Source organism: Diabrotica undecimpunctata, chromosome 3, assembly GCF_040954645.1.
Source record: "Diabrotica undecimpunctata isolate CICGRU chromosome 3, icDiaUnde3, whole genome shotgun sequence".
Taxonomy (NCBI): domain Eukaryota; kingdom Metazoa; phylum Arthropoda; class Insecta; order Coleoptera; family Chrysomelidae; genus Diabrotica; species Diabrotica undecimpunctata.
Genome location: NC_092805.1, coordinates 31,420,411 through 31,445,698, shown reverse-complemented (window position 1 = coordinate 31,445,698; position 25,288 = coordinate 31,420,411). Strand labels below are relative to the sequence as shown.

The 25,288-nt window shown below is 31.6% G+C and overlaps 2 protein-coding genes across 2 annotated transcripts in view; one reads left to right on the top strand and one right to left on the bottom strand.

The window, feature by feature from the left end:
* The first annotated feature begins 402 nt into the window (after window positions 1–402).
* Window positions 403–25,288, top strand: part of Flo2 (flotillin-2) — a 372,138-nt gene continuing 347,252 nt past the window's right edge. The window contains exon 1 of the mRNA XM_072525627.1: window positions 403–429. Within this exon, the coding sequence (XP_072381728.1) occupies window positions 405–429 (25 nt within the window). The 5' untranslated portion in view covers window positions 403–404. The remainder of the gene's footprint in view (window positions 430–25,288) is intronic.
* On the bottom strand, window positions 4,870–23,674 carry LOC140436627 (glucose dehydrogenase [FAD, quinone]-like). The gene is made up of 4 exons (XM_072525616.1): window positions 23,074–23,674; window positions 20,090–20,417; window positions 9,100–9,976; window positions 4,870–5,299 (listed from the first exon to the last, which is right to left on the bottom strand). Exons 1-4 carry the CDS (start codon window positions 23,362–23,364, stop codon window positions 4,933–4,935), a joined length of 1,863 nt encoding a protein of 620 aa, XP_072381717.1. The 5' UTR covers window positions 23,365–23,674; the 3' UTR covers window positions 4,870–4,932.

Below are 25,288 nucleotides of genomic sequence, written 5' to 3'. Positions count from 1 at the left end.
ATTGAAGTGTAGTTTGTTACAAATCTTCGTAACTTTTTAATTATAATTTTGTAAATTATACATGGACCATTATATGGACCAAGAACTGCTTGCTAGCAAACGAATAAAAACAGAAGATGACGACTAGGAAAAAAATGGCTAGAATCGAGTGATTAAAATTTATGAAAAATGAGAATAAGAAACTGTTAACCGCGACGTTGAATAGTAGAATGTGGAGACAGCTGTTATTTTTTTTTAGAATAATAAAATGAATAACTTAAGACTACCACTATGTTTTAGCTCAGTCATGATTTTTCTCTTGTATACGATATACTAAAACAAAGCAATAATATATTCCACTAGTTTATAAGCAACTAGTCAGTACTACAATAATCTAATATGTATTTTTTGTTTCAGGTGCGTATATGATAGACAATACTACACACTCTGGTAAGATTTTGAATAATATGTATATCTTCTACATCAAATATTCGGAAACTTTTGATATTTTGTAACACCTAGTTTGTTCCATTCATGTTTTATTACTGGCATCGTCATTGGAAATGGCAATTACTAGTAACTTTCGTCTGCAATTAATGGTTATAAAATTTATTTAATCATTTTAAAAATAATGAAAGAAGTCACTGGACTTTCCAAATAGATGTAGCTATAAATCATCTTTACATATACAGGGTGGTCCTTAAGTAATTGTAAAAAAAAGAAACCGTAGATTCTACACTTTAAAATATTACGATTTAAGCCAAATTGCTTTAATAAAATGTTAATATTAAGAAAGATACAGGGTGTTACAGTGGAAATTTAAAATTTTAATTTTTGCTGTAACTTTTATGTTTGTTAACATTTATGTATCAAAATTCATAACTGGGTACTATTAAACATCATAAATTATAACTTGATGCATACTTTAATGTAGCTGATAGAGGGCGCCACATATGCCACATATGTGGCATACATTTGCACTTAACTTGTTTGCTCTTTAAGTTACCGGTGTTTATGACATAAAATATTAAAGATACATTATTTTAACAAAAAAAGGTATACTTGTTAATAACTTAAAAACTCAACAGTTTTCGAGATAATCACATTTTACAAATCAACTACATAATTAAGATTTAACGTAATTACTCCAAGCAACGAAAGAAAATTAGCCAAAAACATCATTACTTCTGAATTTTGGCATAAAATGCCTTTAATAAAGTTAATAGTTAACGAAATATTAAATAAAATAAATATATTAGCAGGATAGAATAGTAGGATTTAACAAAATAACAGAATAATTGGATTTTACATCAAACATTTTACGTTTTGTATTAAATTAAAGTCATAATCAAAATATTTTATTTATAAACCAAATTAAGAAATAGTTAAACTAAATAACATTAAACTTTTTGTCAAAGTAAGTGTTCGATTTGTCCACCATTTTCTTTAATTCATTTGTCAATACATTCCATAAAAGATCGTCTCATATAAAATATCATCATTGGTTCTAAAGAAACTGCTGCAGTATTTATAATAAATATTATAAGTATAATAATAAGTATTCTTTTAGGATTTTTATGCATTAAATAATTATATTAATATCTCCACAAGACCAAGGAATATGACTACCACGAACGTTCAGGAAAGTTGTATTTAATACATATATTCTCACTGCCCTCTCTCTATAATGTGGTGGTGTACTATCTTGCATAAACCACATATTTCGCCTTAAGTTTGATGACCATTCTTTCAATAAATCAAATAAAATCGTTTTATAAAAAATGTAAATAAATCTCACCATTCAAATTACAAGGCAATTCGCATGTCCGTAAAAAATAATTACCAATTGTTCCAAACCATACGTTTATTTAAAATTCATCTTTAAAATGCAAATCGTATGGTTTGGTACCATTTGTAATTATTTTTTATGGACATCCGAATTACCTTGTAATTTTAATGGTGAGATTTATTTACATTTTTTATAAAATGATTTTATTGTTTGGACACCACCACATTATAGAGAAAAATGCAGTGAGAACATAATTAAACACAACTTTCCTGAACGTTGGATTGTTCGTGGTAGTCATATTCCTTGGTCATGTGTTGAGATATTAATATAATTATTTAAATCATAAAATTTCCAAACGCCTACTTTATTATTATATTATGTTTATTATATAATATACTTATAATACTGATTATAAATAGTGCAGCAGTTTCTTTAGAACCAATGATGCTATTTAATATGAAACGATCTTTTATGGAATGTATTGACAAATAAATTAAAGAAAATGGTGGACATATCGAACACTTACTTTGACAAAAAGTTTAATTTTATTAAGTTTAACTATTTCTTAATTTGGTTTATTAATAAAATATTTTGATTATGACTTTAATTTAATACAAAACGTAAAATGTTTGATGTAAAATCCAATTATTTTGTTATTTTGTCAAATCCTACTATTATATCCTGCTAATATATTTATTTTATTTAATATGTCGTTAACTATTAACTTTATTGAAGGCATTTTATACCAAAATTCAGAAGTATTGATGTTTTTGTCTAATTTTCTTTCGTTGCCAGGAGTAATTGCGTTAAATCTGAATTATGTAGTTGATTTGAAAAATGCGATTATCTTGAAAACTGTTGAGTTTTAAAGTTATTAACAAGTATACCTTTTTTTGATAAAATAATGTATCTTTAATATTTTTTATCACAAACACCGGTAACTTAAAAAGCAAAAAAGTTAATTGCAAATGTATGCCACATATGTGGCATAGTGGCGCCCTCTATCAGCTACATTAAAGTATGCACCAGATTATAATTTCTGATGATCAATAGTCCCCAGTTATGAATTTTTATACATAAATGTTCACAAACGTGAAAGTTATAGTGAAAATTAAAATTTTTAATTTCCACTTTAACACCCTGTATCTTTCTTAATATCAACATTTAATATTAATTTTGTTAATTTTATAATAAAATACAACATGAAAAAGTTATCTAAAATGGAAGCAAATCCGCAGAGAATTATATAATTAATACCGCAAATCTTCTTCTAAATGTGCCTATCTTCTAGAGATGTTGGCGACCACATTGACCCATCTTATTCTATTCACAGCAGCTCGAAATAGATCAGTTGACGTTAGACCAGTCCACTTCCTAAGATTAGCCAGCCAGGATATACGTCTACGTCCAGGGTCTCTCTTACCCTTAATCTTGCCTTATAATTAACCCAATACCGCAAATAAAGTAATATAACTAATAATGCAGTTAATTTAATAATATATTTGTTGCTGTAGCTGATACTTAAAAGTCCTTATAGAGACTACGTAGCAAAGTCAGCAACCCCAGTTTGGGTGTCTTACTTTGCCATGAAGTGAATTCTGTTAAAAAATTTAACATCATATAATATTATCAGTAACAGTGTAATTTAAAACTATTTTAAGATTTAAAGGGTTTTTACCGGTTTAGCTGTAATAAGTTTAGTTGATGATTTCCAGCACCTCCCATAGGAGGGCACAGCAAGAAGAAGAAGACTTTTTCAGAACAGCTGCCATTAGGGAACGGATAGATATGATGATAACCAACATATTATAGAAAAAGAAGACAAAAAGAAATGATCCAGAAAAGGACTCAAAAATGAGTGATTTTTCTGAATCTACAAATACAAATATAAAGGGAACGAGCAGAGAGGCGACCCCAGTCGCAGAATATGTCATTGCCCCAAATAGGTCCAAATGATCATAATCAGGGTTTGACAGTCGAAGCTTTAGAATAATAAGACAGCTTCAGCAACTATTGTTGCTATTGTTGCTATTGGAAGGTTATTATTCGCTTTATTCTTACATAACTACTTTCTTTTATCCATGTATATTTCTTGCGATTTTATTATTAGTTGATCTTCCTTAAAATATCTTTAGTACTACCTACATTTTTTTTCTTCTGATGGTGGAAATTTTTCAAAAAACCATACCAGTTTGACCCATTCCTATGGATGGCTATTGCAGATTTGATTCAGAGTAGAGGAATATATCCGAGCCCATAAGGAGGTACTGCAAACGGATGTCTTTCTGTTATCCACTTATCCTACTATGCGCGGTTGACTGTCGCAAGAAACCATACTCCAAAAGCGGGATGGCCGCTGTAAGGCTGACGACACTTTCGGAGCATTCCCTTCTCTTATCTAGATCTTATCTCTGTAGTTAGTCCAGCTGCTGCTTCTCTTCTTTTTTCTTCTTAATAACTGCACGGATGTAATTGTGTACTCTATTCCATCCCTCCTTACTTCCCGTCATCTTCACGATCATCTCTCTCACAGTCAGTGTTCATATCTATTTCTCTAGGCATTTTGTTTCTCTCTACTGTCCATCTATTACACTCCAGCATTGTGTGAGTAACAGAGTCGGAGTGTTCGTAGTATAGGTATTTGTCCGTATCTGCCTTTCCGAACATATGAAGATAAGCCGTAAAACACCCGTGTCCTGTGAGCACGTGTATTTGGAAGTGATTCAGTCGCCTGTGGCCACACTCCACCCAGTCTTTTAGGCTCGAGATCAGCATCTTACACCACTGGGCAACGTCTTCTGTGTTGTTCTACTATTCCTGTCATCTTTCTTTTTCTTCTTTTCTTATGGGTGTAGTCAAATGATCTCTTCTCTCATAGAGATGTCTCCTTTTTACTACTAACACATGCAGAGGAACACAACCTGTGATAGTCCACAAGGCTGGCCCAGATACAATTCCGTAGGCGCATGCTACTTGTAACAGACTCCTTCTCTCGTTATGTTTATTCCTAATCATAAAAAGTTATTTACATTTCGAGATGTTTAAAATCCATGCACGTTATCTACTTCTCGTCAAACTCTTACTAACAAGTAAAACAACAGTTTATATAAAAAGGTAATCTTTATTTAAGAACTAAAGGCAACGCAATACAACATTTTTAACACTTATAATTCAACATGTTTATCATTCCAGTACTTGCTGATCATCACTCCCGCTTTATAACCAATCATCATGCTGGGCGCATGTGTATTAGCACTGACTATATTTGGCATAATACTAGCATCCGCCACTCGTAAGTTATCGATTCCAAACACTCTCAGCTCTGGATCAACCACAGCAGTTCCATCGTCTGAAGGTCCCATCTTACAGGTTCCTGTGGGGTGGTAGACAGTTGTAGTGTGATATCTTAGAGAGCACTTCCAGTACTCGTCTGACCGGAATTCAAATTTGTTACATTCTGGAAGATCTAGCTGCATTATACGTGGATCATGCTCTTTCAGCGGGGAAGTTTCTAATAGTTTTTCCAAAAACCTGAAATTAAGATTTAGTTTTACTATTATTAATGGAAGTAAGATGAAGAATATCACGAAAATCATAAACTATATATTTAAAATTTATAAAAACTATAAGCAATAAAACCAATATAGAACATATTTTCGAAATTATAAAAGCACTGGGAGACGACCAGGCAGATTTAGTAAATAAAAAAAATTAACAAAAAATAATTATGTTATATTGGGTGTATAATAGATAGTGACGTTGTAGTGCAGGTATATATATATATATATATATATATATATATATATATATATATATATATATATATATATATATATATATATATATATTTATAATACATATATATATATATATATATATATATATATATATATATATATATATATCGTAAATCATAGAATCTTGACAAAGGCAGGGATTACATGTCGAAAGGTTTCTTCTTCTTCTACTACTTCTTGCAGATCTTTCTTCTTCTTCTTGCAGTACCGTCTCCTATCGGAGGTTGGCTACCATCACAGCAATCTTTACTTTGTTGGCTGCAGCTCTGAACAACTGTATTGAACTGCACCCATACCACTCCCTTAAATTTCGCAACCAGGAAATCCTTCTACGTCCCACATTTCTCTTTCCCGAGATTTTTCCTTGGATTATGAGTCTAAGCAGAGAGTACTTTTCTCCTCTCATTATGTGTCCCAGATATTCTAGCAGATCTTTCGATCTGTTTAATTCTGAAGCTGCCTCTGGTTAATTTCCTGGTAGGTAGATTGCCAACTATCCCTTCATCTTTTAGGTGGTCTTCCGGGAGGTCTTGAACAGGGCGGGTTGTTTTCTAGGGAAATTTTTGGGAGTCTATTCTCATCCATTCGTCTTACATAATTGTACCACATCCTCTTACGCTGCCTTCCCCATCTTACAATATCTTGAATTTTGCACTGCTCTCTGACGCTCAATGCGGATGCTTTGTTGATCTGACTCCTTAGGTCCTTTACTGGGTGGTGTGTACTTGATATATCTATGCCCAGATATCTGAATTGCATCACCTGGTCTATGGGGTTGTTCTCAACCACTAACTTACATCTGAGCGGATCTTTTGCTATTGTCATACATTTAGTTTTGTTGGTAGAAATGGTCATATTTAGTTGGCGGCTTATTTGAAAGAACTGAAAGTGCTGTTTCTAAAGATCACCTTCTGATTCGGCAATAATTGCTGCATCATCTGCGTAACACACCATACCAATTCTTTTGTTGTCCATTCTGTATCCGAGATGTTACTTTGTTTATAATTTTGCCCATGAGTAGGTTAAACAAGAAGGGGCTTAAACTGTCGCCTTATCTAATTCCTCCCGGTATTGGAATATTTGCAGTGAATTGGTCTCCTGCTCTAACTTTCGTTACATTGTTGTTATATATTTAGGTTATGGACTATCTTTGTTATGTTTGTCGGTGTTTTATTTTCTATTAATATATTTAGAATGTCTCCCAGGCGAACCTTGTCAAATCCCTTCATCAAACCAATGAAGCAAATATACTGCATCTGTTATAGACCGCCCTCTTGTAAAACCTTGTTGTTCTTAGGCATTAGTGATTTGCCTTTCCAATTTGTCCGTAAGAATACTCGTCAAAAGTTTCATCGTTGTATTTAAGAAGGTTATTCCTCTGTAGTTTTGTGGTCAAGTTTTTTGTCCTTTTTTAAATATGGTGTTTGTGATGCTCTTATGCCATTCCTCTGGTGTTTCTGTGTCGTTTAAGATTTTTGTTAAATAGTTGTGACAGTTTACTTGCCGTTCAGGGCCTCCATATGTTAAGAGTTCATTGGGTATACCATCTGTTGCAGGTGATTTTCTGTTTTTTAACTTCTTGATCTTTGCTTATACCTCTTGTCATTGATTGTAGCACTTATATCTGCTCGTATTCGTTTATATTCAGCGTTTCTTCAGCATCATATAGCTCCTTAAAATGCTGTTGCCATGTCTCTATAGGTACTCCCTTGATCTGCAAGAACTCGTTAACTGATTTTTCCTGTTTCGAAGCATTTTCCATACTTTCTTCTGGGCACCATGTAGGTGCCCAGATGAAAGTTCAATGTTGAATGTTCCCTTTTGATTGATTTTATTCTTGCGTTTACTTCGTTTCTTACTTGGACATATTCTGCGAGAGCTTCTTCCGATTGTGTGCTTTTATATCTCAGGTAGCATTTGCGTTTTAATTTAGAGTACTTTTACCTCTTGACAAAACCACGGTTTGGTGTGGTTTATCGCCCTAGTGTTAATTTTATGCTTTCCAATTGCTTCTTCTACTGCTTGGTTGATGCATTTCCTGATTTTTTGCCAAGTATCTTCTACTCCCCATTCTGGTTGTAACTTGACCTCTTTTAGTTTGCTAGTAATCCTGTTCTCCTAAAGGAGTTTTGTACTCTCTGTTGCCAGCGACTCTATATTGTGATTTTCGATGAGCATTGGGGGTTTTCTGTTTCGTTGCGGACGTTCTAGTAGCATCTTGCCTAAAACGAGGTTGTGATCGGTCCCCAGGTTAGCAGATGTTAGGCCTCTAACCTCAAGTACTTTTGACGGTGTTATCACTCGATTTGTGATTATAAAATCTATCATCGATCGCTGACCTCGATTATTGTTAAAAGTGTATTTATGTTGGTCTTTATGAGGAAAGTATGTGTTGTTGATTCCCATGTCATTTCTAGCGCAAAAGTCTATTAGTGCTTTACCGTTTTCATTAATTATCACATATGTTATGACATCGTTTCCGATCCGTGCATTAAGATCCCCGAATACGATAATTTTGTTTTTAGCATTTATGTTATCTACGGTGTTTCTGCTGTGGGCTTAGGTATGTCTGGGGCATATGTGCTTATCAGGTGTATTGTTACGCATTTTTATGGAGATTCTTAATAACATATCGTTGATGTATTCGATATCTTCGATGCTTTGCGTGTATTTATCGTGCAGCAAAATTCCGACTCCTGAATGTGCTCTTTATAGTTTAGCTTTTCCGCTGTGTATGAGTGTAAACTCTCCGTATTTTGATGTTCCTTGGCCTTTTTTCTTTGTTTCGGAGATTGCGCAGATGTGAATATTGTGTTTCTTTATTTCTATTATGATCTCCTGCTCTCTTCCGTTCCACGACGTTATGTTCCAGCACGCGATTCTTGTGATGGGGCGTTTAGGTTTTCGTTTACGAATTCGTTTTTCTGTTGTCATAAAGCGTGTTGTCATCTGATAGTTCCGTCCGGTATCCGAGGCTGTTTTTCAGTTCTGTGAGCCAGTATGGATTCTTTACCCCAGGTAGGTGGCTAACCTCACCTTAGGGACCCTCCTCCTCTATCCGGTCTTGGGACCGGCAGTGTTATCCGATGAGCTACTCAATCCACCCATCAGACAACTTAGGCGGAGTTTGAACTCGGCCTAGTTCCAAATTTAACAGTAATTTTTGAACCTATACCCAAGATATACTGATTTTATATTAAATATAGTAATATGTTATATGTTAGATTCCTACAAAAAAAAAATGATAAAAACAGTTGTAAATTAAACGATCACAAAAGGAAATGGAAAAATATCATGGAAGTTAAAATTAAAAGATGTAAATATGAACAAAATGAAACGAAAACATTCATACTTTACTATTTCATCATAATATCACCGCTTTTGGATACTGAAAAACACCGGTAAAAAGGAATTGATGTTTTAGAAATTCCAGTATTATAGCCTTGGTTACTATACAGTATTAGTGTATTGGTCACTTGTCAGTGGATGAAAAAATAGCTTTAGAATTGTATTTCTATTGAATGAATATTTTACCTTAAAGATTCCAGCATTACGACCATATCCTCATTATTTTGATCTGATAAATATTCATAATATATTAAAGGTTTGTCTTGGGCATTGCTGCTTCTTAACATAATTTTTCCATGAGATTTTGGATTTAGTAGAGTAGAGGCAATTTGCACGAGTGGTCTTTCTTTAATCGCATCATTTATGTTTGCCAATATTTCGTCTTTAAGTCCAATTGATGAGGAAAACGCTGATGCCGTGTAAGTGTCATTAACGGGGTATAGAAGATAGTGATGTTGAATATTTGGGTAAGGTGAGTCATTTTTGGTGTTAATGAAATCCCAGAAATTGGTGATCAGGATGGTTCCTAATACTCCTTCTTGGCGGGCAAAGTACTTATAGATCACATCCAACTGATTTTCCGTTGACTGTATTTCAGGATTCAGCGCCACGAAAAGTCCGACATGCAATGCATGATCTTCTAAGTGTTCTCCAACTGGCAAATCTTTGATGAGATCGATTTTCACTTCTTGTAGATGATCTTTGGGGCCTACACCAGACAGCATCAACAGCTGTGGTGAGTTGATGGACCCACCAGAAACTATAACCTCTTTTTTAGCTTTAAGGTTTATTATTCTCTCGCCCACTTTTACTTGAACTCCAGTTGCTGACTTATTTTTTTGATCTATTATTACTTTGTGAACAAAAGAGTGTAGAGCAGTCATCAGGTTTGATCTGCTTTTAACTTGGCCCAAAAATGCTCTTCCTGTATTGAATCTAATTCCATTTTTGATACATTGGAAAGCTGTCAACGTTCCTAGAGGGTTCTCCGGGTTTTCTTCCTTTAGTTGGGGGTATTTCATTTCTTTGAAGGCTTCGTCTAATATGGTGACAATTGGTTGATCTAAAACAAAAGGTATATTAGCGTTTATAAAAAAATTAAATCATAAATAATATAGAAATACAGTAATGACAGAAAAGTCAAAATTACTAGTCCTACTACAAATACGCAATATGCTCCAAAAACACAGAGAAATTATATATATATATATATATATATATATATATATATATATATATATATATATATATATATATATATATATATATATATATGTATATATATATATATATATATATATATATATATTTATATATAACAAAAAGGAAGTACTTGTGACTCGTTTGGAAAAAATATATAACTGTTTTGGATGGGTTGGAGTCAATAAAAGGGCTATTGGTTAACTATTTTTTATCTCGAGCTTTCAATTGTGTTTACAATTATTATCAAGAGCTGCTAAAAAAGACAAAATATCTTACAAAGTTGAACTAGAAAGAAAAAACAATTTTTGTTAACTCACCAAATAAAATTAGTTTAGTAAATAAAAATTGCTGCTAATACATCTTAAAAATAATTACTATAAAAATGTCCTAATCTAATAAATGCTTCCCTGAAATTTTTAGTATAATTTTGAAAACATTTTTTTAATACAAAAATAATTGAATTTATAAATAAGTTAAAATAGCAACCAATTACAAATAAGCCTCAATGTCATAAATGCCAACTTAAAATTTTTATTTTTGACAATTATATTGCCAAAAAATAAAATTTTGTTTAAAAATTCTTTTTTGTTTAGTAACAAAAAAGAAGAAGATTTATTCACCATTGACAGATGTCTGAAAAAATGTAACAGATATATGGAAAATTAAATCAAAATGAGACATTTTACAAGTTTTATACATAAATTATAAAGAAAGAATATAATTATAAATTTTGCTTAGATTTTGAATTTCTGATCTTTTGTTTAAATTATTATCACTTTTGCTAATACAAACCATTTCCAAAAAAGTCCTTTTGAATTTATTACTTTCACTACATAAAATTTTAATGTTATCAAAATCCATAATATGCTCTTTATCGATTCCATGCTCTGCCAAAGCACAAGATGGTTTTTTAATTCTGCAATCACTTTTGTGAGAAATAATGCGATTTGAAAGATTATAGAAATAATAATAGACCGGAAGAAATCTTTTCATCTTTTATATATTAATATATACATATATTTCAAATTGTTACTTTGATTAATAATGGAATAAGTGGAATAAGAGAAGTGGTCAGACAGCTTGGAGTCAGTCGTTGTATGGTCCAAAAAATTTACCAACGATTCGTAGAGATTGGATCTCACGAACGACGACCAGGATCAGGCCCGAGAAGAATCACGACGGCCAGAGAAGACCGTTCTTTACAACGCACTTCTTTGCAAAATCGGTTTTTTACGGCTAGATTAATCCAAAACTGTTTTTAAAATGCTCACGGGTGGACTTAAGCACTTCTACCGTGAGAAGAAGGTTGAGGGAATTTGGTCTAAGGGCTCGCTGTCCAGGACCTTTGTTAACAGCAGCACATCGACAACGCCGACTACAGTTTGGTAGAGACCACGAGCATTGGACGATAGGAGATTGGAAAAATGTTTTGTTTAGTGATGAATCCAGGATGGTTCTTTATGGCTCAGATGGTCACATCAACACATACAGAAGACGTAGGGAACGATATGCTGCTTGTGTTCGACGAGTACGTGTTACTTTTGGAGGAGGTTCGGTAATGTTTTGGGCAGGTATTTCGTCTGAGGGCCGTACTAATCTCGTATTTATTGCCGCGACAACGCGCGGCCACACGTAGCCAGGATGGTAACGCAATATCTGGAAACTGTCGATGTGCCAAAAATGAACTGGCCTGCTCAAAGTCCAGATTTGAACCCGATTGAACATGTTTGGGACCAACTCAAACGAAGGGTTTGAGTTGGTCCAATAAATCGTGAGCAGTTTCGGTTGGCGCTCATGGAAGAATGGGAAACTTTTCCTCAAAACGACATCCAGAATTTGATCAATTCAATGCCAAATCGAATGAGGAGTTTACTTCACAATAGAGGTGGTAATACACAGTATTAATAATCACGACTTAATTGTAATTTTATAAAGAAAACAGAAAAAATGTAGAATGTTAATTTTTGTTTATTTTATAATAAAATAGGTCTTAAAATGAACCTTCAGAAAACAAAAATAATGAGTAATTTACAAACTAATATTGTAATTTACAACGTCAGTCTTAAAAATGTAGACCACTATATATATATATATATATATATATATATATATATATATATATATATATATATATATATATATCTTGGACATACCATTAAAATCGGCAAAGAAAACCAAATAGCCGAAATAAAAAGACGCATACAATTGTCTTGGGTAGCTTTCGGCAAGTTAAGCTTTATCTTGAAGAATAAAGATATACCTTAGAGCAGCTCAGTACAACTAAAAGAGCGATAGAGAGGGCCATGCTAGGGATTAGTTCGAGAGACAGGATTCGACAAATCGACATTCGTGAAAGAACAAAGATTACTGATGCCGCAGAACGTATAGCAAGGCTCAAGTGGCAATGGGTCGGACATTGAGGGTTGCCCGAGATATTCCCGAAAAATGGACACAGAGATTAACAAACTGGAGACCAAGAGAGAACAGGCGAGGAGTAGGCAGACCACAGAAGATGTGGGCAGATGATATCAAACAAGTCGCGAGCAAGCAGTGGATGAGAATTGCCAAGAGTAGAAATCAATGCAAGCAAATGGAAGAGGCCTTTGTCCAGCAGTGGACGAATACAGGCTGAAGAAGAAGAAGATATATAGGAGTGAGTCATGACGTGGCCACAGCGGGTGCCGTGGAACCCACACTAACTTTCGAGAGGCGCAAAAATTGGGATCGTTCACTTATGGCAACAACTAATCTGTGAACATTTTGAGTAATATTAAATAAACGAAATATTAAACTAAATTCACTATTCTAACAAATATATTTTGAATTTAAAAAATTATTTCATAAAATGGTTCATAACTGTTTTTCATATATAAAAATGTTATTGTTGGAAATTAAAAAAAAAGTATATAGAGGACTGGGTAGTTTTCAATTTTCAGCATTGTAACCCAGACTAAAATAAAATAATTATTAGCTGTTGTCTATTACGTTTTAAAATGTAGACTGGACGATGTAAGATGTGTTGCCTACATTACTAAACCTCAAAGTGGAATTGCGATTTTGTTAAGAGCGTAGGCGCAAATTTTGGGCCAATGCTTTTTAAATGCATTCATTTTTTTTTCGAATCCTGAGAAAACTAATAAATATTTTTGAAAAATTTAAACGCAGAATAAAAGATTACATTATTACCGAGAGCCGAAAGTCCCTTAGAATAAACAAAAAATTTCATTTGAATGAGATATTTAAAATTAAAAATCACATTTAATTTTCCCTTTCTTTTCACCCCTGTAACTGACTAAAATAAACATTATATGAGTTTTTAGGGACTTTCGGCCCTCGGTAATAATGTAATCTTTCATTCTGCGTTTAAATTTTTCAAAAATACTTATTAGTTTGCTCAGGATTCGAAAAAAATAAATGCATTTAAAAATCATTGGCCCGAAATTTTGCGCCTACACTCTTAATTTGAATATTCGGTTACCGACGATATTGTTTGTTTTGAAATAATCTCGCTTGCATGTGGCGGAAAACAAAACCATCAGATAAAAAATATTTTGCACTAACACTATCGCTATCGCAATTATTTATTTTTATCGGGCTATTTATTTTAGGATTTTCCCTGCAGAAGTGATAGTACACTATTTTTTGCACGGTTTAGCAAATTCTTTAGACTAAGTAAAAGTTATCATTTTTAGCCTCATGAACAGTTTTTATTCGTTTTAAACCAGATAATCATACATGTCGATGTATGTGGGGCTTCTACCTTTAAATTTCAAGTTACAGTAGTAATAGACAACATGTTAGTCATTCATATTTTATTTGCCCGTGTGAGGAAAAAAATGACTGCATTTGACTGTCGTAATATTTCTTCGTGATTTTATTCTATTACGAACAATACTTTTGGGTTAGCCCATGGCACTATCGGTTAAAGATTTTTTTTGCCTTATATTACTTTCCGTAAATTGGAAAATGTTGGAACTCCTGAAGCGCTAGAAATAACATCAACCAAATCAACATAAATAACAGAAAAAGAACTCAACTAAGGTATATGATACTGAATCAATGAAAACTCTGAGAAACTTCAGATCATTCATAATTTTATTTCAGAATTATTGAAACTGATTTTCAAATTGAAAATGGAAACGTCAAAACAACTGTAAAATATAATTCTAACTGTCTGAATCCAACCGTTTCTTCAGCCGCCATCTGAAATTTAAAAATAAAAACAGAGAAAAAATAAAAATGGTATGGTATAGTGGTAGGAGGGAAGCATAATTATCGAATTATCTCGTTTATTATTAACTTTAAGACATGAGTGTAGATAAAAAAAAATGGAGAGAATTATATTTTATACAATTTTGGTTTTCTAATTGTTTTGATAAAATTAATATTTGAGGTCGTATGTATGCGGTAAAGGCGCGAGCGTAAGACCTGGAGGGGTCTTACGCTCTTAACATTGGTTATATAGGAATAAATTATGTTCTATATCTCAGCCATTTTTAACTTTTCGACAAAATCTTACCGCCTTAAATTGTTACAATTGCAATTATCATTTTTTACAATTTCTTTTTTTCAAATTTTTTCATGTGGTCGATATTTTTAGACTTAAGGGGAAAATAGTAACTCAGTATAATTAATGAATTATCTCGTTTATTATTAACTTTTCCAATATGAATGTACATAAACAAAAATGGAGAGAATTATATTTTAAACAATTATGATCTCTTTCATTCTTTTGCTGAAATAAATATGAGATCCCAAGCCTAGTGAACACTAGACAGCGACGTCATCAGCAGCAAGCCATAAACTGGAACCGACAGTACTAATTGTGGTCTGGTCCTATTTAAAATAATATTTAACTAAACGTGCTACAAGAAAACTCCATCTGGTAGAATAGGCACCTCAGTAAGAATATATATATATATATATATATATATATATATATATATATATGTATATATATATATATAATATAGATATATATATATATATATATATATATATATATATATAATATAGATATATATATATATATATATATATATATATATATATATATATATACAATCAGCACAAAATGTATATATGTACATAAAGACAGATATATAAAAAATTAGTGTTACAAGATAAAGTGTTACAGAAAAATGGATAAAAAAGAAAAAATCTGCAGGAAGATAGCTGCAACAGAGATTTAATGCCTTCAAAGATACTCGAAAGTAACAGGAATGGACAGAATAATATATAAGAAACATCGCTTTAAGAAGACAGAGGTTATTGTTAGAAAAAGGAATATACCATTTATAGCAGAGAAGTAACTGAAGTGGTATGGATGTGTAAGAAGATTCAGAGCTAGTAGATAAGTAAAAAGTAATAGAGGTGAATTCCAGACGTAGAAGTAAGAGATGTTGAGCTAAAATATCCCGAAGAAACAAAGTGGACCAAGTCTTGCTAAAACGGGGGCTAATAAGGTTAAGATTGCGATAGTGATCCAATCTCGAATAGAAGAAAGAACTTAAAATGTGAGGTTGTTGTGTTGATTGAGCCTTGATTCGATTGTTTAAATTACTGAGAAATCACTAGAATATAATGGACTAGCATTTCTGCGTACTTTATTTTTTCTCATTCGGCTTATATGATCGTTCCATGCTACTCTTCTATTTCTTATCCAGTCCTTGATGTTCTTCACCTTACATCTACTTCGTATATCTGTATTTCTAGTTCTGACCCATTAATTTTTCGAAGCATTTTCATCTCTGCTGTTTCTAACATCCTTTTTGTCCTTTCTGTGTCAGGTCGTTTTTCTGCCGCTTATGTCATTATTGGTCTGATGACTGTTTTGTAAATTTTGCCTTTTATTTCTTTCGTGATATTTTTATTTCTCCATATTGTTTCATTCAGGCAACCTGCAGCTCTGTTTGCTCTATTTACTTGATCTTCCACATCTGTTTCGAGCTTTCCGTAGCTAGATAATGTGATGCCTAGATATTTAAACTTCATCACTTGTTCTATTATCTGAACTTCCAGCTCCAATTTACGTCTTTGTAAATTTGCTTTTATAATCATATATTTTGTCTTTTTTGGGGAAATTAACATGTTGAATTTTCTGGCGGTTATATTAAATTGTGCAGCATACGTTGTAAATCATCTTCACTTTGAAAAAGTAGCATAATTTTAAGTTGTTTTTCTCCATTTGGCATCCATAATCAGGTTGAACAATAGAGGACTCAGGGATTCTCCCTGTCTTATCCCATTGCCAGCTTTAATAGGGTCAGTTAGCTCCTCTTCTATTTTTACTTGTATTGTGCTGTTTTGGTAGATATGACAATCTCAATTCAGAAAACTAAAACAATAGTAATCAGCAAAGAACCAATCAGATGTAAAATAGAAATCGATTGTATCAGTATTGAACAAGTAATGGAAATAAAATACCTTGAAATTATACTGTCCAGCTATGGAAACCTGAACAAAGAAGTGAGAGATCAAGTACAAAAAACAAAAAGAATAATAACACTATATGGCGAAACCGACAAATTAACACTGAGATCAAGCCAGTTTATACAAACAATTTATAAAGCGAATTTAAGACCAATAAATCCTTAGACCATTAAAGCTTATAGACACGCCATATGCTATACCTCCCGTTTCGAAGAGTGAAGCAAACATAAATTGTTTATGGCAGAGAACGTTAGAAACTAGAAGTGTTTATAGGTATTTGCAAACTTTTTATAAGTTCCAATTTAAAACTTTTTCAATACATTATTTTTTTTAAATTACATTATTATCTTTCAGTGCATTTAATTGTACTCAACGGCATAAAAAGGGGACACTTCATGGGTAAAAAAAATTCATAAATTAAACTTGGATAACCTACCAGAAAGTTAGCACCCATTTAGCATCCAATGTGTTTAAAATAGACACATATGAGAGTCTTATATAATTTTTATTTTATAATTACTTTAAAAACTGAAGGATAAAGTAAATAAATTGTTTTAGATTTCCTAAAGATTCATCATTGCAAAAATGGATTATAGCGATGCACCGTGAAAATTTTAAACCATCAAATAATTCTAAAATTTGCTCCAAGCATTTCACGGCGGATTCGGTTATTACTAGCGGATGGAGTTCAAAAAAATAACTCAAAAAAGATACTGTACCCAGCATTTTCGATTTTCCAAACCGTTTAATTAAGCAAGTTAAAACTAGAAAATTTTCAGTAAAAAAAGAAACTGTCTCAGAAAAAACAACAAGCTCTAATAGCGAAAATATAAATATAACAACGAGTGAATCTACTACCACAAAGACTCCAGTAGAAATTCTAGAGGAAACTACCTTAGAAAGATCCTTCATTGAAAAAGCGAAGACATTATCTTGGTAACTTTGTTGAACAAGAATCATTTAACAGAGATCAGGAATATAAAGTGGTAGTAAACAAATTATTTCAAAAGAAAAACAAACAAATCAAAATGTTGCAACAACAAAATAGAAGGCTTGTTAAAAAAGTTAATACCTTAAAATCTCTACTAGAACATCTTAAGGAAATAATATAAAAATCTAATAAAGATAATTTATTTTTATTATTGTAATAAAGGTAAGAACTTCAATAATAAAGTCAATAGGCTTAAAAGTTAGTTAACAAATCTATTTTATTTTGTGGTCAATATATAGATTTATATACATAATTGTTTCCCCTAAAATGAAACTTCCATCCACAAGTAAAATTTCTATCCTTTAAATTAGTTTTTCATTATCAAACAAGAAGAGGTAGGTACACTTTCAAATTAAACATTTATTTTTAAAAAATTACTTTAATTCAAAAATATTCATTAATTCCTTTGCTAAATGATTTATCTTCCATATCTTTTACAAAATATTGCAATTTTATTAAAATTCGTCTAAAATTAGGTAATTTTATTAGGGTTTTTTAACGTACAGTGTATAAACGAATGGACCATAAACAGAAAAAAGAATGGAATAATCACATCAGCAGAATGGGAGAGACCCGTGTGGTGAAAATAGTAAGAGATAAATCACCAATTGGTAGAACAAGTATCCGCCAATGAACAAACAGAATTGTTTATAAAGAGGAAGAAGAAGAAGAATGTGTCAATGAACTGTCAAATTCAAAAATTTAAAAATGTAAAAACTCTTGGGAATTTCTGTTTTACATATAATAAAAAAATGCCACAAGTGTTTTCCAGATGATGTTGAGTTTTAAAAGTAAAGTCGCTTTGCGATATATAAAAATAAATTCGAAATATGTAACTAATTCCTGGGTTAAGGTTGTAATATGCTGCTGACAATATTAGCTGATAAGAGATAATAATAATACCTGGCTTTGTTTCAAACTTCCTAATTTAGGTCAGAGAGAGATAGAGAGTTAAACTAATATGATACCAAAATTATAGGACAAATGCACACCTCATATCTTTTAATTATATATATATATATATATATATATATATATATATAGAATATAGAACTAATATATAATATATATTAGTTCTATGTTGCATGAATAGATAGGTATCTTATATACTAAAAGGCCAAGCCCTTTTCTTGTGCGCAATACTCCTCCTAAACGGTGATAGATAGGAGAATAATTTTTTTGGATAATTAAACAGATTGTTGAGTAGATTCCCCCTAAGGTTTAAAATTTAAAAATTTCGAACCGGTTTAAAAATGGCGGCCATAAAATGAATTTTTCCTATAGTAAAGTATAGGAATTCAATATTATACACAATGCAACAACGCGTCAATTCTCGAATGCTGGAATGCACCAACAAGTGTTTTCACTTAAGGAATAACGATAATGACCACTCAAAATTCGGGATCCTCCTGTCTCCGATTTTAATTTATGGGGTCTGTTTTACACTATATGATGAGTTGGTATTTTTTTATTTTTATGTTTAGTTAGAAAGTATTCTGTTTCCAACAAGTGCAGCGTGTGTGAGGTGTTGTGATTGATATTTAGATATTTAGACTACGTTTTGAGTTTAATACTTGAAGAATTAAATAATGAGGTAAGCATTACTTTGTTTTTAATTTATTAGTTAGAAATATATTATTAATTTTGTTGGGAATAAGCCACAATTTTACTTTAAATTAGGTTTATTTTAAATAAATAAATAAAAAATAAACTTATTATAAAGTAAAATTGTGGCGTATTCTCAAAAAAGTGGAACAGTAGGCTGTAGTGTAGACTAGTGCTGAGCATCATACTGTTTTCTGTATTTTTTAAATTTTAATAATATTTAAATATAAATTTAGTTAGTTAGTTAGTTAGAGTTCTCAAACCGACTTCTTTTTCTTAAACGTGGCATTTTACAATCTAAAATATGCAAAAAAAAAGTTACTTCCGGTTTTACTTCCGTTTTTTATTTAAGAGGGGCGGAGTCTAACAATCATATTGTTTCCGTTTCCTAATGTAAATCTTCCTGAAAATCCTAAAAAACTACTGTATCGATTTTCAATTTAAAAAAATTGGCGTCGATACAGTTTATTTTTAGGATTTTTGGAACATTTACACCAGGCGACGGAAACGATGGATCGTTAGACTCCGCCCCTCTTAAATATCAGCAAAACTTACATCAAAACTCGATGTCGAGTTGGTCCGCTAGTAAATATTAAAGCAGAATCAAAATTTACAAAGATATTTTAATTCGTAATGACTGATTTTGATTTTCCTTATTCCGAAATTTCAGAATTCTTCGCTTATCCGGCTTAGCTGTTCTGTGAAGGTAATCATTTCGACTGCATTCGCAGCTAGTATAAGTGTGTCATCTGAGTATCGCAGGTTACTAATTTTTCAAGAACCATATTCATATAAAATAAAATTTATATTATTTTTTTATAGATTTTTAAAAAACTTTGGAGTTATTCAGGCATTTTTAAGGCAACAACAGGCATTTTAATTAATATAACAACGGTAAATATTAAAACAAAAGTGATCTTTTGAAAGAAAAGATACAATACACACCTGAAGGATATCTATTTAGCGTCATATAACCATCTCTTCCGTACTGATCACTAACTCCTTGAGTTTGCATATTTTCTAGTTTCTTAAAATATTCTTTTACAGTGTCCCAACCCCATCCGGAATTTCCCAATTCCTCCCAGGTATCGTAATCTCTTTTATTTCCTTTGACGTACATCATGGCATTTAAAATGCTAGTGCCCCCGAGAGCTTTGCCCCTTGGCCATATACACTGCTCGTTCTTGAATCCTAGACAAGAAATTGGAGAGGGTTCCGTTAGATATTGCCAGTCTTCTTCGTGTCCTGAAGCACTAAATAGAAGTGCTGGTATCTAAAAAAAACACAGTATAAGCCAAAAAATAGTTTAAAAGTTCTTTATTAGAAGCATGTTAAAATTGGAATTAAAGAGAAGAAAAAGAATGAGAAACTAATAATTAAAAGATAAAAAAAATAATTGAAAGAAGACGAAGAAATTAAGATTCAAATCCGCAAGGAAACTAAGTTCCTGTAGCTGGCTATATACCAAGTATCACAAAAAATTTATTTAAAAATTCCTTTATAAAAGGAATTAATATATAACTTTTTTAGGTATATATTAATTCCTTTAAAGATTTTAATATATACCTTTTATAAAAGAATGTTTAAATAATTTTTTTAAATAAATTAAGATTGTTTGGAAATCCTTTGACTTTTGAATTTCAACGGCCTCAAAGCGTTCAAAATAACGTGTTGTCGATAGAAAAAAAGACGAAAAAGCGTAGAAAAGCTTCTACAAAATGTGAAAAAGCTTTAAAATATATCGAAGAATCAAGACTGTGACCACGGCGTTAAAAATGTTTTAAAAATTTTAGAAACTATAAAAATCAAGACGTTTTTAATGACTTAAGTTAGCCAAACGGTTAAACACAAAAAAGGCCCACAAATCTGAAGGGAACCATTTGTTATCTATGGATCGTATATTTTGGTGGCAGGCTTGGCCCAAGAAGAACAGAAGAAGAAAAAGAACTAGAACTGGAAAGGTGTAAACCTTTTTTTGTTGTTTTTTGTTTTGTAAATAACTAGCACATTTTTTCTTCATCATTTATTTTACAGGGTTCATTAAATCCGAGATTTTCGGATTTTCCAAAAGTTGATTAACAGTTTACAAGGTTAATTTAACATTAAATTTATTAACGAACGGTATCTTCGTAATGCACGCAAAGAGTAAATACAAATTATAAAAAGAAACATTAAAATCCATCAATAAGAACTGGAGATATTTTTTTTAAAGGCTCGAGTTTGAAGATCATCTATCTTTTTTGGATATCGTTGATTTTAAAAAAGGGACTAACTTTGTCCAAGATAATCGTACGAGAACTTGTTTTAAACTTGCCAGCTTGTCGAATATCAAAAATAAGTTTTTCTCGGACAATAGCAAAAAAGTTATTCATTGCAATGTTTTTGCAACCAAGTTTTGCAATGTTAAAATGGTTTTTTGTAACTTTTTTTAAATTCCTTTCATAGAATAACTCTCTATCTTGATTATGCTACCCGCAAAATCATTTTAAGTTCATTTTTTCTGACTTGTATGTTTTTTCAATAAAAAGTTGTTGGGTAGAAACAAATTGAATAATTTTTAAACTATTTTAACCACATTTTTAATACTATAATATCTAATTTTCTTCGCAATATCAAGGTTGTAGGATCATTTTTACGATAATTATTAACATTGATTAATTAATTAATTATTAACATATTAACATTTTTTACAGTTATCTAAGTAAGAAACTGGTAAATGAACATTCATAAATCGCCATTTTAAATCTTTAATAGTTATTTAACCAACAAGTGTATTAATAAGGGCGATTAACAATTGAGATATATTAACGCGCGAGCGAAGCGAGTGCGTTAATGTTCGAGATTGTTAATCGCCATTTTAATTCACGAGTTCGTTACAAAACTTTTCCGTCGACCGTACTTTTCAGAAATAAAAATATCTTAGTTTAAATTTTTATTTACTTAACGATAAATAATGACATACAATGACATACAGTACTTACAGCGGCTATGTCATTTTAAATAATTTTTTAGTGGGAATATAAATAGGTACCTATATGTTTGGTTGCCTACACCACAGGTCACTGCCAATCACAGAGCGTTAAATGTGGTTAAATTATTATACAAGCAATGTTTGTTGTGTTGCCTATAATAAAATCGTTCATTAATAGAAAATCATTCAATAATAGGGGTCATTAATCAATGATTTTGAGGGTGTTAAAATTAATCATAAATGGATGGTCGACGGAAAACGTGTTTTATCAAATAATTTCCTCAAAATCCGTTCAAAATGCTTTGGTAGACGAAAGTTCTTAAAATGGTGCATTTTGACCATAAACTTTTAATCATTTAAAAAGTCCAACAAACCCACTGAATGAAACATTTGGTTTGCTGAATGAAGGTTTTGGTTATCGAGGTCTATAAAACTCAAAAAACTTGTTAGATAGCTCTCCGGGTCAAAGTTCTCATCAGGGTACTTTTTTAACTTATTTCTCTGGACTATTACTGAGAAAGACTTAAAACTCTCGGACTAAAAGCCCGAGAAGGCACTCGAAGAAGATGATAATTGAACAAAGAGGAGTTTCCACAAAGATGAAACTAATTCTATATGATTATATTGATCTATATTTAATAACAAGAAACGAAGAATTTAAGGATAATTTTTTAAATTTAACAAATAACTGTAAAACTAAATTTGTTTGAATTTCTGTAATAAGTCAAAAAACGTAATATTGCTAACCTCGTTAGGATTGACCAAGACCAATTCAGTATTTACCGTAATTAATGACACCGTTTTACTGAAACATCCCAAAAAATATATTGTTAAATAAAACTAAAATATTCTATATAAATCTAGTTTAAAAAAATTATGTGTTTTAGGTAGCTGGTTTTAGACCAAAAAAATTAAATACCGTAATGTCTTCACCAGAATAATTTAATCCTCTACTTACATCACTAGTTGCTGATGGATAACCTCCAGCTTCCAGTACCAAAACTTTCCAGTTGGGATTTTCACTTAGCTTATTCGCTACCACTGCTCCAGCTGATCCAGAACCTACCACTATAAAGTCAAACTCATCTCCATCTTTCAATCTGGGCGCATAGTCTTCTGTATAGTCGTTAGTGTTAGCTAACTTGCACTTGGAACTCATTAAACTGTTCAACAAAGTCAGAAAAAAATATCCTGACATACCCTGTAGGTTTCCAGGACATGTGTCCTGCAAAAGAGAGCCGATATCCATCGTTAGCTTCTGTGCCTGCTATGCTTTTATTTTCTAAACTAAATAGTTGTCTGTTCACTCGTCTTTTGATAAACAATACCGGTCTTTTTGTATGGAAAGGTACTTTGCCTAAGTAGCTAGTACTGATTAATGCTATCTTAATTATAAAATGTTTTTAATGATTGTTAAATGGTTGGCTGTTTAAATTTCTTTTGTAATTTATGATAACGATAAGAAATTATAGGCTAGGTGTTGAACATTTTTGGTATCGTTTTCAAAAAAATGTAATTATTAGAATTTATTTTTTAAAATGTTCTACACACTTTGTTTCGAGCAACTGCATCGGTCTGCAGGCTAAACTGAGTGAGGGAGTGAGGGTAGCCAGATATGGCGAGAATTTCACCGAGTGATTGCTGCGGGTATAAGCAATTCCCACTTACCGACCAACGGCTTCGGGCGGATGAGTTACTAACTAATGTCTAGAGCCTGACCCACTACTCTGAGCCGCGTAATGTAGGTTGTCTATTATGAATTTGAATCGGGGAAATTACTGATAGACTCTCGCATGACGTCCGACATCGGATAATCATTTTTTACTAAAATAGATGTTATAATAATTATTTTTCTTCCAAAAACGAATTGTCATTAGAACAGGCAATTTTAGTTCTATCATATAATGATTTAATAACTCCTTTTTTAACATTTATGTTGTGATTTGATTTATAATTTGGATATATGTTCATATGCGCAACAAAAAATATTAAAAGCCATAGCTTTTCGAGGAACTAACCATCATTTAATAAATAATTTTTATATAACTGTGCTGAATAATGTATTTCGAAACGGGGAAATTATTCATTTATAGATATTACAAAGAAAAGGTCTCTAAAACGTTTTTAAGCAAGCCAAACAAATCACATTACAAGGAATGAATGAATATGTAGCACCTTTTTTTGTAGATGTATTATTCAAAAACAAACTGAAGTTATTACTATAAACAGGGATCTGTATAGCTGTGGCTATGCTTGACTTAAATAAAACAACGATTAGATAGAAAAAAAAATCACAAATATCATTAAAATTATCTATATTTTTTAAATGTTAATATAATTTGGTACATTGATTTTTATATTTAATATTTTCTAAGTAAGTTTTTATATAAATAAATAGTCTATATATAAATGTACCATTAGATGAAACTTTGAAAACAATTAGGACCAAATTGCAAAATGAAACCAAATTAAAGGTGTCAGCTATAACGGAACTGTTGACATTATCTACTGACAACACTTATTTTCATCTAAACAATGATTTTTATAAACAAAATTTTTGGGCTGTGCTTTAAATCCATAATTAGCTAATATATTGATGGAAGACTTCAAAACAAATATTCCTAATCAAAATTTAAAGCTCACAATACGTTGGAAATATGTAGATGATCTGTTGGAAACACTTCTGATTAATATAAATAAAAGGTAAAAAGGAGGAGTCAATAAAACTTACAATGGAAAAGAAAGAAAATAAATCGTTGCCTTTTCTGGATGTTTTAATCTCAAAGGAAAATAGTGGATATGGGACTCATGTATACAAAAAACCAACACATATGAACATATATCTAAATTATAAATCAAATCACAACATAAATGTTAAAAAGGGAGTCATTTATCATATATGATAAAACTAAAATTGCCTGTTCTAATGACAATTTCTTTTGGAAGAAAAATAATTATTAACATCTATTTTAGTCAAAAATGATTATCCGATGTCGGACGTCATGCGTAAGTCTGTCAGTAATTTCCCCGATTCGAATTCATAATAGGCAACCTACATTACGCGGCTCAGAATAGTGGGTCGGGCTCTAGACATTAGTGAGTTTGTCCTCGGGTTGAGAAATCGGCCTCGAAGGCGGATGAACAAAAAAAAAACTGTCAACGGCATAAGAATG

Excerpts from the sequence above, each read along its gene's own strand:
- LOC140436627 (XM_072525616.1), bottom strand. The coding sequence starts at position 23,364 with ATGGATATCGGCTCTCTTTTGCAGGACACATGTCCTGGAAACCTACAG. Across the intron at positions 20,418-23,073 it reads ATCCATCAGCAACTAGTGAT|ATACCAGCACTTCTATTTAG; the intron begins GTAAGTAGAGGA and ends TGTTTTTTTTAG. Across the intron at positions 5,300-9,099 it reads GTAATGCTGGAATCTTTAAG|GTTTTTGGAAAAACTATTAG; the intron begins GTAAAATATTCA and ends TCTTAATTTCAG.